Raw genomic sequence first — 21,319 nt, 5'->3', positions numbered from 1 at the left:
GGGCTCTTTGCAGCCCACCGAGGCTCCGGAAGCGGCGGCCCGGCATCCCCGGGGGCGGGGCATCGCTGCGTGTGCGTCATGGCGCACGCACACGCGGCGACGCCCCGCCCCCGGGGATGCCGGGCCGCCACTTCGGGAGCCTCGTCTGTGCAGCGCTGCTGCTCCCGGGGTGACGGAGGGAGCGGCGGCGCGTGGGAGTGGTGGGAGGGGCCGCCGCTTGTCACCCCACACGCCGCCGCTGCCTCTGTCACCCCGGGAGCAGCAGCACCGCACACACCTGCCTAGGGGCGGGACGAGGGGCGGCCCGCCCCCACCGCCCCCACCCTACGACGCCCCTGCAAACCAGCATGTTTGTGTGGTCCCAGTGAGCCGTAATTTGGCTTCCTTTGACTTACGAACTAGGCCATTGTGTTAACCATTTGGGTTGGGATGGGGGAGGAGCAGACTCTATCTTTCAAGGTTAGGATGATCACACATGCATACATCCAAACAAGAACTACATTTATTACCCCCTTAAGGAAATATGGGGAGAATGTGAGTATCAAACCTGCTCCAGATCTTGCCTTGGATGGGACCATTGGTCAAGTAACGAATAAACACACCTCAGAAATGCTATTTTAATTGTCTTGCACTATTTTAAGAGGGCTATTTTAATGGTCTTACATTGATGTGGGGCAGTAGTTCTGTATATGTGGCCCATGGGGGAGGTGCATGATGTATTTGGTATAGATGATTTTATTAATAGAGACTCTACTGCCTATCTGCAAACTGCCTGATGAAAAACAAACAGCCACTGCCGAGCAGTTCTAGGGTAAGCAAGCCCTGTATTGTTTATGTTGCTTTCTCCAAACCTCATAGAACTATCAATCAAGGATGTGTTTACATGTTATATATATTTAGGTGCATACCTAAGTTGCTTCTGACGTACCTTTCCCAATGAATGAGACATGTGCGTCTTAGGAAACACTCATCAGAGGGAAAGGATCTGCAGCAAATCCCTGTCAAATATAGCAACTCAGCTTTCAGAGTATGCTAAATTAACAGTAGCCGAATATCTGAACTCGGGAGTAAATAAGTAGAATATTTGCATTCTCATGGTTCCATTCATAACCTGATCACCCGTTCCGTTCCAGATCATCCCTCTTCCTCCTTTGTTCCATTGATAACAAACATTGCACTGTTACATTGTCAAAGCAGGTGTCAGTCTGGATGGGCACCTGCCTTCCAAACCTACCATGTAAATTTCTCTCAATTCTCCAAAGAAAAGTAGGATACACGTGATAAAACATTTTCCCTCATTTTGGAGTTATCAGGTGGCATCTTCCATGAGAGAAAAGTGAAAGATTGTATATGAAACATTGGTCTGCTCCAGTATGGCAACCTTTCTGTCTCAGTTGGGACCTTTTCCTCCAACTATGCTGAAACAAAAAGTACCTGGTAGCGAGCAAAATTTTACCATAATTGCTTCTCTCCCCCGCCCCAGCTTTCTTTTCATTCATGCATGTCATTTTAAACCATCCATCTTGACAATAATTTTGCAGGAGTCAAGTTCCCTTTTTAAAACTGATGGGGAAATGCTGAGGACCCCCCCCCCCCAATACTCTAGACCTCTTGGCATAAATAAACCCGTATGCCTCTGTAAATGTAGTATATTTATTCACATCTTAGAGGAGGCATATAACATGGGTTGGATTAGTAAAGTGGGTAGACTTCCATCATGTTCAGAAGAGACCACTGAAATGAGTAGAATTTACTGTGTTTCGTAGACCGCAAGTGATACACAAGCTTCGTTCAGTTGATCCATTGCATGGTGGTAGACATGTAATTCAAAATCATACAGCATTAGCACTATACATTACAACTATTAACAGCAGGCACAAAAATCATTAAGTGGTCCTTCAAGGCTCTCAACAATTTTAAAGTATTCCCTGGGGTGAAAAGGTGTTTGACCTACTGGTCTACTGTATGCATCACTAAATCTTGATCCATCCTAAAGTATTTCTAAATGCAGAGTCCTCGATCTTCCAGAGAAGCAGATTGTACTTGGCTTAACACAGAGTCTTCTTTACTTATGCTTTGGAAGCCAATTCACTTCCACGGCATAAAAATACACATTCATAGCTTGCTCCTTCCTTCCTTCCTTCCTTCCTTCCTTCCTTCCTTCCTTCTGTCCTCCTCCTCCGTCTCTTCCCTGTCTTTCTTCTTTCTTTTGGCAACTCAGTGCAACTAAAAAAAGAGGAGCACCAGCCTTGCAAATAAGTCTCTATGGTTGGTTTATAACAATTCTTTATAGATATATACCACATAGTAGTAGCAATGCAATAAAAGCTAGCATTTTTTGGCAGCTCATCAGAGCCTGAAACTCCTGAAAACAGCCACTTCTTCTTTGCATTTTTCTTTGTAACATGAAGCTAAAATGTCACACCAAACCAATCACTGCACTGCTGCACCAATACATAAAAGCCTGGGGGAAATCAGGTGTCCATTAAGTTTTTGGATATGCCTGCAAAAACTTTTTTTTAAAAAAATCTCATGTATTTTTTAAACCATTTCACAAATAACACATGATCATATAGTTAACAATTACATCATAATGAATATGTAGAGAGGGGTAGAATTAAGGCTACATGAGGAATCTCATATTTGGCATTTCCTGACCTCATTCTGCTTAATATTGTAAACTCTTAATCTTCTTATTACATTTTTGAATGGAATTCTTTAAAAAAAAACACCAAACCAAAATAAATGTGGAACAAAGTTTTTTTTAAAAGAACAATTGCTTTGCAACTATTCATTTTTTAAAAACACAAAATTACATTTATTTATTTTTTTCCTACTGATGGTTTTGTTTTAACTTGGTGCATAGATTCCACATCTGGTCAGTGTGAAATCCCAAGGACCTTCCTTGCCTGCCTCACAGTCACTGCATGAACAGCCCACAAAGGGAATGGCTGGGTTTCAGGAGGCTCTGACGGTGACCTCTCACCGCACTGAGATGCCAAGGCAGAACTCGGACCCCACCTCCGAAAACCCTCCTCTCCCCCCTCGTGTTGAAAAGTTTGACCGAAGTTCTTGGTTACGACAGGAGGAAGACATTCCACCAAAGGTAAAAATGAGGTCACTGCTAACTTGCAAGGTTTGGAGTAGAGAGTAGCTCAGTTCCTCTGCAATGGCGCCTTAGGCCTTATTCCTCACACTTTATTGGGGGTTCATCAGCACTGGTGCCTCCCACAATGTGTACAGATCTGGACAGGCATGTCCCCTAAATTCTTGAGAGCATGCAACAGGGGCCCTGGTGGGAAGGGAGTGTAGCTTTCTGACTGAACACATATTTTGAGTGCAGAAGTTTCTAGGCTCGGTTGTTGGCATCTCCAATTAAAAGGGTCAGATATCAGATGCGCAGAAGACCTGTGCCTGAAACCTTTGAAACCCACAGTCAGTCAGATCAGTTAGTGCTCTAGCAAATGGGTGGATAAATAGCCTGATCTGGAATACGACAGTTACAGGTAGGTAGCCGTGTTGGTCTGCCATAGTCAAAACAAAATTAAAAATTCATTCCAGGAGCACCTTAGAGACCAACTAAGTTTGTTCTTGGTATGAGCTTTCGTGTGCAGATACGATGATATCTGAAGAAGTGTGCATACACACGAAAGCTCATACCAAGAACAAACTTAGTTGTTCTCTAAGGTGCTACTGGAAGGATTTTTATTTATTTATTTTTTTGTTTTGACTCTGGAATACGACAGTTTACTGTGTTCCCTGGTAGGCCATATCTGCCTGGCACAGATCCACGGCACATTTAGAGAAATCGATCTGCTATGTAAAATGCAAACTGGCCCTTAGTTATAGATCAGAGTTGGCCCAACATTATCCCTGCCATGGCCTCCATAGCAGCTAGGTGAGCCAGCACGGAAGGTAAAGAATTTGGGTCCCTCCACCCTCCCCCTAGTAATTGTCCCAAGCAAGTTCTGTACTCCTGCAAAAAGTCTACTTAACAGAAACTTCACAGCACCTGGGATAGCTCAGTCAGTAGAGCATGAGACTCTGGGTTTGAGCCCCACATTGAGCAAAAGATTCCTGCATTGTAGGGGGTTGGACTAGGCAGCCCTTCATGGTCCCTTCCAACTCTACAATTCTACAGAGACTTTAAAATTTCACAGAGAAGAATTTTGAGACTAGGCAGATTTACTAGTACATATTAGCCATGGGGGAGACAAAGAGCATCCTGTGTTACTCTGCCTAAAATAGATTCTTATGTAAGAGGCTTCTCAAAGCTGTAGAAAGAGTAGAGACCTTTGATGGTGCCACCTACCCTAGCATTGTTGAAATTGCCCTCAGGGATTATATGACTTGGGCCCTTTTATACAGTGGCACTTTCATGTATAAATACCCTTGCACCGGACCCACCCCCACCCCCGAGCATTATGGACTACGGTAATTTTGTGAGTCTTAGATGTAGAGCCCCAGGCTATAGCATCAACCAACAAGACAAATGCAAGAATATGCACTGCATCAACAAATTAGAACTGTTGGCCACTCTTCTCTGGCATGTGTGTAAAACACTGTTAAATAATATGGCAAAGGAAGTCCCCAAGTCCTTTACTGAAATCAGAATAAATTATCGCCTCTCTATCTTGGCTTCTGTTAGAAGCATAAAACTTGCCATACTGGATCAAATCTTTAGGCTTTCTAGGTTGACGTCATGTATCCAGATGTAATCAATACCTGGTGGGGTGTTCTGTAAGGGTTCCAGAAGTTTTATACCTTAATGATATGATGGCAGTAGCTCTTTAATTAACAGTGCAATCCCATACTTAGAGGAAAGTCCCACTGAGTTCAGTGAAGCTTTCTCCCAGGTAAGTGGGTATAGGATGGCAGCCTCTTTTCTAATATAGTAATGCACTTACCTTGTTTCTAATCTTCCTTCATGTTTTTTTTTGGGGGGGGGGGTATTACAACATGTTAAAAGCTTCTTCTGTGCTGATTCAGCCCTTTGCCTCAGATCAAGTGGTTACGAAAAAGAAAAGATCTAGCTAATTCATGTGATGTGGTGACATCAGCTATAATTTCCCTAAGATGTAAATGCACTGTAATGTCTGCAGGGTGGTTGCTCACGAATAACCAGGCAAGATTCCACACCGTCTTCTGAGAGATGTATTGTGCATGCTATTTACAGTGCAGAGCTGCAAGTCCATGTCTGTATCAGTCATTCGCAGAATCCAGGGGTGGTTGCTCGCGAGTAACCAGGCAAGATTCCAAACCATCTTTTGAGAGGTTTATTGTGCATGCTATTTACAGTGCAGAGCTACAAGTTCATGTCTGTATCAGTCACTCGCAGAATCCGGGAGTGGCCCCTTCCGGCTGTGACCCCAACATAAGAGTTTCGGTATCCCAAATCTCCGCCTCCCCTCCTTGCGTTTCACCCCTCTGCGCACTTGGGGCACCGGAAATGGTGTGTCTCCCTCCTTGCCCACTGAGCGAGGGGAATGCAGGGTCTCTCCAACACCCCCAGAGCCTCTGATCTCAAGACCTGGAGCTGCCAGCTACCTCCGCTGGACGAGGAGGTGCTGCTGGTCAGGTGGGGCCGGGGCTCTCTGTAACATCCCGAGAGCCCTTCCACCACCCTGCGCTGAGCTGGGGATAGTTCCCTGACATGCACCAAAGGAACAATTTGCACTGATGATAAGAAAAGTTTGTAGACAGCAAAGTTATTTGTGATGTCAGCCTATAATGCCTTAGTTGGTAGATTTGAATTTCTGTCTGTGGTTGATTATAAAATTCTTCCCAAATTATTAAAATGTAAATGTTGCATCTCAGGGTATATAGATAAATAGCATTGATTTATCTGTGAGCTACCAGGCCCAATTCAAGATGTTGGCACTAGAGTAAACAAAGTAGAGCCAGGTTACCTAAGGGACTAATTTGCCCCATATATCCCTGCACTCCTCAGATCCCTGCACTGCTGAGAGTACCATATCCCCCAGAGGTGTTCTTAGCTTGTACTAGAAATGGCTTTTAGTGTTGCAGCTCCAGCCCTCTGGAATGACTTGGCAGCCAGAATTATATTTAAGAAGGCTTTCCGTTACATGTGACTTAGTCATTTGCGCAATATTAATTGTGCATCTGTACAAATGGTTTTAATTGTTTTTAGAATTTGTATTATGTTTATTAACCATATTTTTATTCTGTTGCACACACATTGATGGTCTCAGATGGTGAAGTAGTTTATAATTTTGTGAAATTAATGAATCAATCAATCAATGGCTTGGGGGCCAGGGACTTAAAGCATTTGCCATCCCTGTGCCGACATATCTGACCTTAAGCTTGGCAGGGGAGGCCCTGCTGGTGACTCTGCTGTCAGTGGGGACAGTCACCCACAGCAGCACTTTCTCCATAGTGTCACCCTGGCCAGGGAACTCCCTTGCCTGGTATAGTGAAAACATTTTTGTTCACGCAGGCATTTGGTGCTTGAAGAGCGGTCATAGCTTTTCAGCAGCGGTTGTTGTATGTGTGAATCTGGAACACATGGCTGTTCCTATACAGAAGTGCTTTGCATCAAGTAGTTTGATTGCATTTGAAGCAGTGGTACATGTGGCGAGGCAATTTCTGTGAACTCAGAGGTGGGCTGACCATAAAACACTACTGTCGTCATTCCTCATGGAGTGCAGTTCAGATGCGTTTCTTGTTTGAGCCACAATACATAAGAAGTTTTCAAGAGAGAGAAATTGAATGTATAATTTAAAAAAAAATGTTGCAGTGCAACAGTATGCAATTAATACAGTCAACTCCAGGGTCTACAAAATTTTGTTTTCCCAAGGGCAGTGCTAAAGTCACCACTTTCTGCCTGACTTAGTGGAAAAGGAGGAAGCTCGGTGCTTTGCATGCAAAAGGTCATGGGTAAATCTCTGAACTAAATGAACCAGTGGCCCAACACAATATGAAGCTACCTCCTGTCTATACTGTGACTTCATTTTTAATATTGTAACTTGAAGCAAGTAATCCGTTAATTATTTTTTGTTGAACCAATGTTTATGTCCCTTCAGTGGCTCAAGTAGGAATTTGATCCAAACTTTCTAGTGTAGGAAAACAGAAGAAGTAGCACGGCAGACCCTTGATGCAGTGGGGCAGCATTTAATGGGCATTGCAATTTCTTCCATGTAAAACTGTGGATGGTATGTATGAATAGAAAAGCGAGAAGAACAAGAGTTTCTCTCAGATTGTTCTTCCTTAAGACAATTAAATAGTTTTCAAGGTGTTGCCAATAGTTGAACATGCACCAGTAGGGGGCAGCGCTTGCGAGCCCAAGAAGGTGAGTTATGCTTCTGTTGGTCTGTTTTTGAATTCGTCCTTGACAACAAACTTCCCAGATCCATAACAGGCTGGGAAATCATCTGGACTATTCTCCAATATCAGGTATTTAACTTATCTAGGAGCATACCTGAATTGAATTTTATTTTCACTCCCAGAGGTCAGCAACATACTAGTATATGGGCTGCCATGCAGGATCTGGATTTCTGAGAATCTCTGCTTTCATTCATTTGGACAGATGCTAGAAATTGTGGAAGGGCAGACGATAATATTGCCCCACCCATCACCATGGCTCCTTACAGGTTGAGGAATGCTGTGTTGAATTTTTGTCGGGTTCAGTTATGCTCCCACATAACGGCCAGCGTGCTTACACAAAAGAAAACAATTTTGTGCTCCATGAGGCACAATATAATCCCACCTTCCCTCTGGACCATAGCTGTCAACTTTTCCCTTTTCTTGCGAGGAATCCTATTCGGAATAAAGGAATTTCCCTTTAAAAAGGGAAAAGTTGACAGCTATGCTCTGGACAAGTGCTTTGCCAAAGGAGGTGGAGGCATGCCATAAGTTGCAATGTGGCTACCCCCCCCCCAAAAAAAAGAATCCTGGGAATTATAGTTCTCCAGCATCTCCAGGTAGTGGAGAGTCACTGCCAGTCATTGCAGACAGTGCTAAACTAGATGAACAAATGGTCTGACTCGGTACAAGACACCTTCCTATTTTTTCCTATTCTTTAGGGAGGGTGATGACTATTATTATTATTATTATTATTATTATTATTATTATTATTATATTAATTCAACTTATACACTGCCCTAGGTGGTCTCGGGGCTGTTCACAACTATTATTATTTTATTAATTCAACTTATACTCTGCCCGGAGGTGGTCTCGGGGCTGTTCACAACAAGACCACAACATTTAAAATCAAACGAAAAGCAATAACCTAATAAACCCCTCCCCCCAAAATGCCTGTACTGTAGTATAGATACACCCATGTGCACATCTCTGTTCATAGCTGCTGTAGTGCTGTGTGTGTGTGTGTGTGTGCAAAGCAGCAACAAACAAGCTTTACAAAGGGGTGCTGTTCCACTGGACTTCTGCAGCAGGTAAGGCCAGTCTAGATATCCCTAATCAAGGCTTCCTTTCTAATGTGTAAATAGCTAACGTAACAACGTGCAGCAGAAAGAAAGTCAGTGTTTACTGCCGCAGAGAATGAACTGTCCTCAACTCAATTAAAATATCTCCCATATTTAAGCTTTTGAAAGTGCTGGTTGTGGTTTGTAATTGCTTAATTTAAAAAATATTTTCTATTTTTCGGTGAGAATTTTTTTTAAAAAAACAACAACAACACTTCATGCTTACAGACATTACCAAAGCTCTGGTCTTTCCCAATTTGCTGGTGTGAACTGTGGGCCTGATTGTAAGAGCACAGCCTCAATAGCCTTTATGTTTTTATCATCTTTAAGGTGCCTCAGCGAACTACTTCCATCTCACCTGCATTAGCTCGGAAGAACTCTCCAGGGAATGGTAATGCACTAGGACCTCGACTAGGATCACAGCCGATAAGGGCAAGGTAATGCCAACCAAGAAGCAAAACCTCCCCCGGCAACTTCAGAACACAAGCATAGAATCAGAGGAATCTCCCCTCCCCTCCCAAGTTTACTGAATTACATATAGCATAACGGAGGCATCTGCATGTCTAAAATTTTTTATTTATAAGTACCACCTTTTCTATCCATACCCCCATACACAAAGAGAGAATGAAGGGAACAATAGTCTTGTCCCCACATTCACCCCTTAGGTGCTTTTTCTTTCCACTGTCTTCTCATTTCTGTGCTGTTACCTCAAATTAATGAGTTATCTCAAACTGTTGTTGAGAGGTAGGCACCTTCCCCCAGCAACTGTAATGATGAAGTAGAAACGGGGGGGGGGGGGTATGGCTGAAGGATGTATCAAGGACAAGGCACCAGCTAACACAAAGACTTAATTAATACTATAGTTGCTGGTTCGGCCTGTGTCTCCTCTACTGATTCTGATCTATCTATCTATTTACAATTCTATTATTGTCCTTCACCCGAACATCACAGGGTGGTTTACAATATAAAAACACAAACAATGCAGACCATAACATCAAACAAAAACAATCGCCCACAATCGCCCCCACAGAGAGCCAGTGTGGTGTAGTGGTTAAGAGTGGTAGACTCATTATCTGGGGAACCGGGTTCGCGTCTCCACTCCTCCACATGCAGCTGCTGGGTGACCTTGGGCTAGTCACACTTCTCTGAAGTCTCTCAGCCCCACTCACCCCACAGAGTGTTTGTTGTGGGGGAGGAAGGGAAAGGAGAATGTTAGCCACTTTGAGACTCCTTCGGGTAGTGAAAAGCGGGATATCAAATCCAAACTCTTCTTCTTCTTCTTCTTCGCACAAAGTTTAAAAGGCCATTGATTGTTTAATTAGCCAAAGGCCTGGGAGAAGAGGAATGTTTTTGCCTGGTGCCTAAAGACATGTAAGGAAGGCACCAGGAGAGCCTCCCAAGGAAGAGCATTTCATAAAAGTGGAGTCACCGCAGAAAAGGCTCCTTCTCGTGTTTCCTCCCTCTGGATTTCTCACAGAGAAGGCACATGAAGAAGGGCCTAAGATGATGTTCGTGGGTCAGGAGCAGTTCATATGGGGAGAGGCGGTCCCTGAAGTATTGAGTTCTTGAGCCGTTTAAGGGTTTATAGGTCAAAAGCAGCACTTTGAATTGGGCCCAGAAACTAATTGGCAGCCAGTGCAGTCAGGCCAGAATTGGCGGTATATGTGATATATGCACAAACTGTGTTACCCCAGAGAGCAACCCAAACGCTGAATTCTGCACCAGCTGAACTTTCTAAACCAGAGGCCGCCCCATGTATAATGAACGTGATCTAACCTAGATGTTACAATAGCATAGACAAAAGAAGTTAGCTATCCCAGCCTAGATAGGGACGTTTGGACTAGCAGCAAATCAAAATGAGTATCAGCACTGTCTCCTGCAATTCAGTGCCTCTGACAGTTGTAAAATAATCCACCTGGAAGTGCCTGTAGGCTTGCAGCTATCTCAAGATAAACCCAGCAGTTACCTCTTGGTGCAGCAGCCAAGGCATGAAATGTAATGTGTGCAGAAGCACTGTTTCTCTTCAGGAGGGAGCCAGAACAAGAGTTATTGTATAGCTGGCAAATGAAGTGTCGAATATCAGCCTGCCTGCAGCTTGAAATAAGCTAAGATATAAAACCACTAACATCAGGGAATAGGAGTCCAGCAGGTATCATCCACTGTCATATTTGCAGCTGCTAAAGAAGAAATGTTTTGGAATGAAAGAATTAACCTGCAGCTACCTGGTTTACTTAATTTTTTGTTGTGTTTTGAGTACTGTAAATGAAAGTCATTTTGGATTATGCCATCTGTCTTCCCTATCCCCAAGCGATGTGCGTAATTGTAGGAGACGTGTACATACAAAATGGTTTGCGCCATAATATAAGTAAATCAAATGGTTATCAGTGATGTATGCTTTATTATGATGTGCTGTTTGCTAATCCTCCCTGGCATGTCACAGGAAGGTCGTGTCTGTGTTGCTGTTATGCTTATTTAACACATGCATCCCCCCCAACAAGAATCTCCAAGGCTTTCTTAGCAATATTCTCAGCAACTTCACAAAGCAATAATTCCCAGAATGCCTTGCTAGAAGTCATAGTGGTTAACCAACAGAGATTTGTAGGCCTGATTCAGATGGAACAGAAAACTGTAGTTTCCTAACCATATGAGCAAGCTGCAACATGCCTCAGGCTTGTTCCCTCCCTTCTCTTCCTTATTCACACCTGCAAAGAGGAGATTAAAAGCTTCCCTGTGCTATATGATGTGTTTAAACTGTATTTAGTGGACAAATCATGATCCAAGTTTCGATCCAACAGGGAACTGCAGTGATTTAAAATAGGAAGAGAAAGCTTCTAATCTCTTCCTTATGGGTGTGAAGAAAGAAAGACCCTAGAAGATTGAGTTTTGCCATGTTTCATTCACATAGCGGGAAACTCTATTTCTCCATTACATCTGAACTGAGCAGGAGCTTTTCTCTTGAGTTAGGAAGGTGTCAGGTTTGCTTATCACCTCTGAGCAAGGGCGCCAGCTCCTGGGGGACGAGGCACTGTCCCCCCCATCTTTTTTTTAAGTACCAGGTCCCCTTGATGTTCAGAAGCCCCCCTGCACAACATCAGGACATCGTGCGGTGTCATGTGCAGGCCCTCTCAATCCTCTGCCTCTGAGAAGCCAAGGTTTGGCATAAGGAGTACCCAGGATTTTGTGTACAAAACCAGGTCAAAAAAGTTATTTGTAGCAATGTATGAAAATATTCCTGAATGGGGACAAAAGAGACATCCATGTATAAGTTAGAGAAGGACGTGTGTGTGTGTGTGTGTGTGTACACCACTTGATGGTTAAAAAAAACCCAAAACGCTCTAAGAGTGGTTTATAACAATATTAGATAATGACATTAAGTTTATTTTTAAAAACATTAAAATCCACACTAGCTAAAAAGAAATAAAACACATGTAGCTTCTCTATGTCTGGATAGTCTTGCCTAAACAAAAGTGATGCCGTGGCACCAAATTTCTACTCACTTCACTTCACGAAACACTTCCCATTCCTTCTCTCTAGTAACCCTGACCTACGAAGAACAGAGCCTATAATAGAAAACCCTTTACAGAGGACAAGCAGTGGCAGCTCTTCCAGCTCAAGCACCCCCAGCTCACAGCCCAGTTCCCAAGCAGGCTCCCAACCTGGATCCCAAGCTGGTTCTAGTGAACGTAACAGAGTCAGAGGTAAGACATGTCTTCCTTCCTTCCTTCCTTCCTTCCTTCCTTCCTTCCTTCCTTCCTTCCTTCCTTCCTTTTGCATTCTACCAAGTCCAACACTCTGCCCATCGGACTGGCATCTTGTGAAACGAAACAAGCATCGTAAAACAACACAAAACCATACTTCCGTCTCAACTGTGAACATATCTGTTCCTAGCACTGGCATGGAGCTGCTTTGAAAGTCTTGTGATTTGCATGGTGCAGGTTCAGTTCCTCCCGAGAGAGCTTTTCAGTGGATCCTGATCCGATTTGTGCCTGCTTTGCTCTTTGCCCAGGAAATGCCAAGCCCGAAGTTTCGCCCATCCTTCCTCACGAGCCAGCTAAGATAAAACAGGAAGACAGCAAGGACATGACGCGACCAAGCCGACCTGCTGTGAGTTTTAAATGTGTTTTGTGATAGACTTTTGCCAGTGGAAGTGGAGTTTTTCCTTCAGGCCACAATCTTTCGAGAACAAGTCAAAAAAGAGTCAAATACCGCTGCTCATCTCCCCACTGACCCCAGTTCAGTTTTGAGTGTAAGAAGAGACTAGAAGACAGGGCCATTTAGAGAAAGGGTGGTTTGAGTTTTCTCCAGTTCAGTAAAGACCTTCAGCATAGGAACAACTGAAAACATGGTGCATGTCAGTGGCTGGGGCTATTTGTATGAAGTCATACTTCTTAGTGGAGTTAATACATGTGAATGACGTTTTAGTCTCAAGGTTAATCTTATAGAGAAGACATGGTGCAGTCTGCAAGCACATGTTAATGGTTCCTGTGTTTGTCAAGAGCCAGGCTGATTTAGTATTTAGAAGACCAAGGAAGGTGCATGATGCTGTTAAGAGGTCATTGGTTTTAAAGAAGGAAAGCCAGCCATAAATCCAGACAGGTTATTACTGGGCTCACCTGTGCAAAATTATGCTGCCCACCTCAGAGAGGGCAAGATAAAAAGATGTATTCTCGAGGAATGGTGTGGAGCAGCAGAGGGTTGTTCACCTTCAAGGGTCCAAACTTTAGGCAAGATAGCGATGGGGTTATTTCAGGTGCAGAAGGGGCAGAAACACATAATGGCAGGAAATCCCAGGCCATTTGTCCACATCAGCCAGGCAAGACATTCTCTAGTTAAATCAGTATCCCAATTTCTGATCAGTGACAGGCAAAGGGAAGTGTCCCAAGGAAGTCTTCCTTCAAAGTCCACCTAGCTGCCTCACATGCCCTGAGAATGCAGGCCCTAGCTTGGTAGTGTCTAGTTACAATTGTTGCAAACTTCACAAAAGCACACAGCAAACCCATCCAGATTGCTTGCCCCTGGTTTAGTTTTGTGTTCGACTATTTGTATTTCTATACTGGCAGAGGGCATGGGAGGAATTTCCATTTAGCCTCTTATGAACGTGTATCTGCTGTTTTGTTGATGTGTGTTTTTTCCCTTTCACACTTCACAGCACTGAGCTAACAATTTTGATTTTATTTCTAACCTGCTTGCCTTTCCTCTGGCATTTTCCTGTCCTGATCTGTTTCCTCTGATGCTGATTAATCTTCCCTTACTCCCAGAGCTATAAGAAAGCAATAGATGAGGTTAGTGATATCTTTTCTTAGTTGGTCATGCCTTTGCAGGGGTGACTAGTTAGAGCTTAACATCAAACCATATTTTCTTGGTTGCTGACATTCAAAAAGGTGATACTGCAATCATGATTCCAGATGAAAGATTTTATATAGAAATAGAAAGCTGCTCAGGAAAAAGAAGGGTGGGGTGTAGCCTAGGTGTAAAACTTTTATTTTACTTTGGGTTTGGCTCATAAAATCCTATTTTCTCACCAGAAAAGTAACTCTGCATCTGTGCAAACCACAATTCATGTGTGCAATCAAAGAAAAGGGGATCTGTGCCCCGGATGTTCAGGATGCAATCTCAACATTTTAAGTTGGTACAGCTAAATTTTATAAAATATTGGACCCTGGCACAGCCCAAGTTACTCAGTGTTACATACCGAGGTGTGTGACACCACTATGGCAGCCCCTTTTGAAAATGGAGGATGGAGCCGTGGAAGAGATGCACTTTTCCTGCTCTGGGTTCCCCCTCCCCCTCACTTGCTTTCCCCTTGGGATTGCAAATACTGTATGTGTGCTCCCACAAATTTTGATTCAACAATGCAGGGTGAGTAGTTTTCATATAAATTTGAAATAATTCTTCATGACTGTAACCATTAGTTAGTTTTATTAACATGTTATTCTGTGCCAGATTCTTAATGGTAATGAACTATAATGAACTCTGGCAATTTACCCAACTTTGGTTTCATCCATTAGTACCAAGCATTGTAGTTCTAAAAGGAAGTTTCAAGTCATGTGGTGTGTGCACAAACACACACACACACTCTCAAGGAACAGGTGCCGCTTAAAAACATCTACTCACATTCAGGTCCATCCTAGCAGCGTATGCTGAAATGAGGAGAACTACTGCCGTCTGTCCTTGGAAAGTCACCTATGTTCTGGTGTTCCTAATTTTGAAAATCACACAATATGGATTTTACACACTGATGTTGTTGCTGTCTAATACCAGGAAGGAGCATTCCTCAGTACCAGGAAAAATATACCACGTGACCACACTCACTCTCATTTCACAGAAATCGCTTAGAAGGTACCTGGCTTTTTAGCCCCATAACCTTCTTTCTAGGAGGGCTAGAGACTTCCTTCACAATAGATAAAGAAAATTCAGGATCTGGGGCACCTGCCCAGGAGCACCAGTGAAAAGCCTTTCACCCCAAACACCATTGCACCTGGGGGCATTGGGTTGGAAAGCCCTGGCTTACACTGTAGATCAGTGTTTTTCAACCTTTTTTGGGCAAAGGCACACTTGTTTCATGAAAAAAATCACGAGGCACACCACCATTAGAAAATGTTAAAAAAATTAACTCTGTGCCTATATTGACTATATATAAAGTAATTCTCTTGAATAGGAATCAAATAAACACAAAGAAAGTATTTTATAATTACTTTATTATGAAATAGTAAGTAAACAGAAATATGAAAAATTATAAAATACTTTATTCAGTGCGCAATCAGGGCCTGTTTGGCTGAACACAAAGCTGATATTTTGGCTGGAATTTTTCCCACGGCACACCAGGCAACATCTCGCGGCACACTAGTGTGCCGCGGAACAGTGGTTGAAAAACACTGCTGTAGATAATTCTAGTTATTTTCATGTACCTCTGGAAGTCCAGAAGCCGATGAAATTAGGCATTTTTCACTTTGAGTCTCTCTCTCTCTCTCTCTCTCTCATCATTTGTGAGCAATTGTAGCGAAGCCATTCTTTCTATAGCTGAACCTTAATAGCTTGAAAACACCTAAGCCCATTTTCCACAGTCTTAGTTTTGAAGTTAGGGGTGTTGAGATAAATGTTTTAAAAGAGGCACAATGCACTGCTTTAGGTAATTGGAAATGATCCAGCTGAAATGAATGAGTCACTAATTATTGAACTGTATATTATAAATGTGTTCTTGCTGCCTGAATCTTAATTAGGCCTTCTTTTCATCTTAGGAACAAAAAACTGAAAACAATTAAAACCAAAGAAATTGATCTGGCAGTAATGAAAATATTTGCTTCTATTTGGCCAGGTTTTAATCACAGAGTTCGTTGGCAGTGGAAACAAGCTCTTAAAATCCCACATTTTCTACTCTTAAAAATGGAATTGGGGGGGGGGGGGACTCTAAATTTTTCATTTGGAGTGTAGAAGCAAAATCTATTAGACACTTATCTGTGATTACAGTCTTTGAACAACTGTCAGTCAGCAGTGTTTGGATTAGATCAGGGATTGTTTGTTCATTCACAGTCTTTTCCCAATAGTTTTTTAGTAGTAAATATCTTATTCCCCATTTGTCACAACAAATAATAAATAATTTCTCTTGATAAAAAATATTAATAGTTTAGAATGGCAATGCAACAACTGAGGGAGCCTGACGGAAACATTTCACTGACATTCTTGTTGCTCGGATACAAAAAAAGCCAACTTGAATAATATGCTAATGTCTACAGTGACACTGATTCAGCCTCATTCATGTCACTCATGTTTGGTTGAAGATGACATGTAAGCATACAGTACAGCATTACAATACTGTTAACTTGGTAGGGTTCGTTGAACATCAGGCCTCACATCCTCAACATACAAATAGTGTGAAGGCCATTTCTCTTGTTGCAATTGCTAGGTGTGGAAATTGTCCCACGATGCATCTTCATTCTTTAGAAAAGGGAAAGACCCAGAACAGTCTCAGAGTTTCTGATTCAACAGGCACCTCTCAGCATCACAAACTCTCCCCCATGAAGAACCCCTCATTGCTTGTCAGTTGTTTTCTCCCATTTTCCCATGTTCCTGGCTTCTGTTGTGGTAGATACCTGGAGCAGCTCAGAAGCAGGATTTTGGGGATGCTACAGAGACAGATTCTGAAAGAGATACATGATTTCAACTAGGTGTTAGCCAGGCATGCATTATTCTGAGATGCTATGCATAATCCACAGCAATTTAAAGGACTTCTTAAAGAGTAAATAAATAGGTACCGCTAAATTGTGTTTCTGTGCGCTCTGGCACTCATCACAGTGTCCTGTTGCACCAGAAGTGGTTTAGTCATGCTGGCCACATGACCTGGAAAAGCTGTCAGCGGACAAACACCGGCTCCCTTGGCCTGAAATCAGAGATGAGCGCCACACCCCATAGTCAAATACGACTGGACTTAACTGTCCAGGGGTCCTTTACCTTACCTTTACCTTTAATCTAGTTCATGCACCTATTTCGATTACAAGAGTAGTGACTCATGGAAATTCTCCCTTGAAATTACACCATCTGACTTAAGCATGTTTCCAATCAACCAAAGAGGTTTTTCTCCCTGATTGCGCAGATCCCAAACCTTGGAAGCCGTGTGCCAGCCGTGTTGATTCTCTCTTTCTCCCGTACCCTTGCCCTTGAAAATCCCTGTTCCTTCTTACAGCATACTTGAGTGTCAAGGTGGCTGGCACCGGGAAGATGATTGTATAAAAACTCTGTGCAATATACTGCCTCCTCTTCTGCAAGACATGCTTCCTGTGCTTCAGATTTAATTGTTTAGGCACCAAGCTAACAATGTAGGGGATTCCTTTGTAAGTAAGACATGTGCCATATCTCTGCACTGACACAGTAAATCATGGGGCTTATCCACATTTACCTTTTCTCCACTCTTTCCATGCTTTAAAACTCCATGTCTAAGACCCTTTTTCTTTTTGCTCCAAGTTTTTCTTGTGAAAACTGACTCTTTAGAGCTCAATCAGAGCAAACAGCAATCCATAGAAAACCTGAATTGTTTGCTCCAAAAATTGTTTGCTCCAACTGAGTGCTAAAGAGCAGGATTTTGCAAGGAAAGCTATGGGGGCGGGGGGTGGGCATGCTCGGTCATGTAGTTTCAAAGCTCAGACCTGTGCCGGAAAGAACGGGGCAGAAGGTAAGTGTGGATAAGCCCATGGTCTTGTTCTGCAGAACAAAATAAACATGCTTTTAAAGAAATGTGTAAAATGGTTTATCAGCTGTGATGAGATTATACTGCCGATAGACCTTAATTAAGCACCACTTTAGAATGACTGTAATGATGATAACATGTTTGATTTAATCTGTGCAGAATTAAAAATATATTGACCTGCTTTTCCCTTTAATATCACTGTTGCTTTAAGTTTGACCGTCTACCCAGGCTTTCCATTGCCTGCAAAGTACACCTCTTCCTGTGGAATATTGACTTAGGGCTACAAGCTTTAATAAGTAAATGCATCAATTGAAACTTTAGTTGATTCGTCTGCACAAAGTGATTTTAATTGGTATGGGTTTCAGATTAAGAATGCATCTTGGCATTCTTTGAGATTCTTTGCTTTCAAGGAGATGCCGTAAAATTCGTAAGGATTGTTCCCTGTAACAAGCCTGGGGCTGATTCTGCTGTATTGAACTTTAGGTTATCTTAACCTTCCTTTAGTAACTCATAAAGTTTCCTACATGTTAAGTTTCTGGCCGTGTGTTAGGTCCACATGATTAAAGTATGTTCCATAGCTTTTACCATGCACCCTGAAATAAATTGAAAGATGCCATCAACTTTGACATTATGCAAATAGAGACAAAGATGTTGCTCTGTCCCTGTCATTTACAAAGTGGCCATTGAGTCCTGAGTAAAGCCAGTTGCGGCTGCATTGGAACGGGATATTTTAGGGCTCATCCACACTAATATTTTGCCCCACTCTTTCCAGGCACACGTCCACATTTTAAACCCACTCTTTAGTGTTCAGTCAGAGAAAACATCAATTCAGGTTTTCCGTGCATTGCTGTTTGCTCTGATTGAGCTTTAAAGAGCGGGTTTTCACAAGGAAAGCTCTGGAGCTGGGGGGGTGGCGGCACTTGGACACAGAGGTTTAAAGTGCAGGCCGTGCCTGGAAAGAGCAGAGGAAAGGTAAGTTAGTCTTGCTTCAGCTTCACTTCTTATGAAAGCAATGCTTTCAAAAATAGATAAAGAAAGGAAGGAAGGCATGTACTGCATATTTCAGGGCTTATTTCTCTCTAATCAGTGGTAAAATTGGGACATATGGCACAGAGAATATGGCCATAAGACCAAAAACAGCAAAAATAAATAAATGTGGAAATAGCCTTTTTTTCAATGAGTTTCTTTCTCCCTAACCCTTGTATCTCTGACCAAATGTACTGATGGCTCCCTCGGTCACTAATATAGGGAGAAATGGTAAGACTAATGACTGCAGTTGCTTTGTTCATCATGTGCATGCCTAATGCAATAAACTCTTCTAACCCATTCTAATTGGAGCTCTCATGCTTTTTATTTTTTGCCCCTACTGCTTCCCCCTGCATTGCTATAAAAGCATGTAAGATTACAAGAAGTTTCTTTCTTCTATATGGTGCTTGCAGTGCCCTTTGTCTTGAGATAATATTGTTGAAGGTTTTGTCAGTGTCATAGTAAACTGAAAGCTCTTTGTGTTTGTTTTTTTAAGTTTCCTGGTTGTTCCCCTCCCACCATCCGTAACTTTCCAAATGTGGTATTTCCACATTTACTGTGGCTACTGTGTGTATGTGTCAATTTGTGCGGGTCTTACCGAGTTCATCCATGCTCTCTATTTCCTGGAGCTGAGGAGGTCTTTGGTGGCATTGTTACACTCAAGTCCTGTGCATAAGTCACGTTATACATCAATCTTATTTGACCTGTCTCTAAATCTCTGTCAGCAATAACTCAAAGTACTTTGCTATAGGCAAACAGCAGGTGTGGAGGCCTTGTGTATTTACTTTCCCCCCATTGTTAACTCTAAAATTTTCTTACAATCTTAGTCACATCCACAACAAACCTTTAAAAGGCCTTCTCCCAAAGTATCCTGGGAACTGTAGTTTAAGGGTGATGGGAATTAGCTCTGTGGGGGGTAAACTGCAGTTCCCAGGATTCTTTGGAGGAAACCACTTGTTTGAAAAATACAGCATAGATATGATGCCAATTTATAAAAATATATACTTAGTGAGCTCTCTTTCCCCAGTGGAACGTCAACTCTTCACTGCCATTGTCACCAGTTCCTCCTCTCTTTGGTATCACCTGGTTTATTAGAACCCAAGAGTTGAAAGGAATCTCAAAGAGTTGTCTAGTCCAATCCTCCACAGATGAAGGAAATCCACTACTGCAGTAGCCCAGCTTACACCCTAATGAAGGAAATCCCACCCCCTTCCAAGGCCATCACAACTTGTACCACCAAGAAGTTCTTCCTAAAGATTAGTTGAAGTCCTCTTTATTACAGTCCATTGGTTTGGGTCCTCCATTCTGCAGCAGCAATAAACAGTTTGCCAGACCAATGGCAAAATTTCACACAGGTACACTCCCCCCCCCCAAAAAAAAGTATCGGTTAGTGCAGCGTTCTGTGTGAATCAAGGCCATCATATGGTTTTCCCTTCCCCTGTCGGGCATCATGAGCTGGAAACACAAAATGTGAAGCTCCTGTTCACATGACTTGTGCTGAATGGCAGGCCTTGGGGAGGAATAAGGTACATGACAATAAATGGCTTCCAAAGGTGATCATGTTTTCCAGTTTACTATGATCGTGACTGAACTCCATTTGTTTTCAACAAATGTAACTGTGCTGTGTCTGTACGTAGAAGCCTACAAACAGATATGTACACATGCCCATGTGGTCAAATAAAGCCAGCAGGTTTGCTGTTGAAACAAGCAAGAGCCAGCCTTTGTTTTCACAAAGGCTACATGCTATGTTGTCTTACATTGGTCTATGTTTGTAAGACTATTATAATAGAATTAGTGTTTTTTTGGTTGCTTGTGCTCTGTGTAGTTATAGCTTTCAGTCAGATGTGCGCAGCTTTTCCGCAGCCCAATATGTTGTTGACGAAACTCACCTCAAGTTTCCCTCGTTCCCCTTCCCATATAGGATCTGACGGCCTTAGCGAAAGAACTGAGGGAGCTGCGTATTGAAGAAACCAACCGGCCTTTGAAGAAAGTTACAGACTATTCCTCCTCCAGCGAGGAGTCTGAAAGCAGCGAAGAGGAAGAGGAAGATGGCGAGAGTGAAACGCAAGATGGGACCGTGCCTGTCAGTGATATTCCAAGGCTTATGTAAGGCACATTTTGTGAAGATAACACCATTATAATTAACACTGTTTATTTGGAGCTGCGGGTGGGCGGAACGACACACTGTGCATGTTTGACAGGAGCCGCCCCCCAGGTCAGGTCCCTCCCCATAATGTGTAGGATCACTCACCCCATGCCATCGCACTGTCATGTGCGATTTCCTGTTCCTGCTGCATATCAGTTGGATGAGGGGCAAGGGAAATGTATAATGTAATGACCTCACAACATTAGGAGACTTGATCCTGGGCATTGCTGGGAAGAAGAGGAAGCCTTGATGCGAGGATGCTATTTTTGGCAGATGATGTGTGGTACTTAACTGTGATTGCAGCTTTTTTGTGCTTGGGGAAGCAGCTGGATACAGTCCCCAGCCATCCTTGCTTGCCAGCAGCTCACTCCAGTCGAAGGATAATACAGTCTGAGTCCATACAGCGATAGAGTCACAAAAGGTGCTGTAGGGTAGTGGTTCTTGTGTCTGGGAACAGAGAGGAGGCTGGTTCTGGATTGTGTTGTACTCCCCCAAAGAACCAAGTGTGTAGCTTGAAGAGACTAC

The 21,319-nt window shown here is 42.9% G+C and overlaps 1 protein-coding gene across 8 annotated transcripts in view; it reads left to right on the top strand.

The window, feature by feature from the left end:
* TNIK (TRAF2 and NCK interacting kinase) overlaps positions 1–21,319 on the top strand; it is a 272,940-nt gene that overhangs the window by 227,386 nt on the left and 24,235 nt on the right. For 5 of the 8 annotated variants that reach the window (XR_004426687.1, XM_033150660.1, XM_033150657.1 and 2 more), the window contains 6 exons: positions 2,867–3,106; positions 8,772–8,878; positions 11,976–12,139; positions 12,448–12,545; positions 16,987–16,989; positions 20,570–20,754. Coding sequence is in view for 7 of the 8 variants with exons in the window: in XM_033150660.1 (XP_033006551.1) it covers positions 2,867–3,106; positions 8,772–8,878; positions 11,976–12,139; positions 12,448–12,545; positions 16,987–16,989; positions 20,570–20,754 (797 nt within the window). In the remaining variant the exon portion in view is untranslated. The remainder of the gene's footprint in view (positions 1–2,866; positions 3,107–8,771; positions 8,879–11,975; positions 12,140–12,447; positions 12,546–16,986; positions 16,990–20,569; positions 20,755–21,319) is intronic. The other 3 variants (XM_033150659.1, XM_033150656.1, XM_033150661.1) reach the window with 2 other exon arrangements.

The sequence above is a fragment of the Lacerta agilis genome, chromosome 5, assembly GCF_009819535.1.
Source record: "Lacerta agilis isolate rLacAgi1 chromosome 5, rLacAgi1.pri, whole genome shotgun sequence".
NCBI classification, from domain to species: Eukaryota; Metazoa; Chordata; class Lepidosauria; order Squamata; family Lacertidae; genus Lacerta; species Lacerta agilis.
This window is presented reverse-complemented; position numbering and strand designations above follow the sequence as displayed.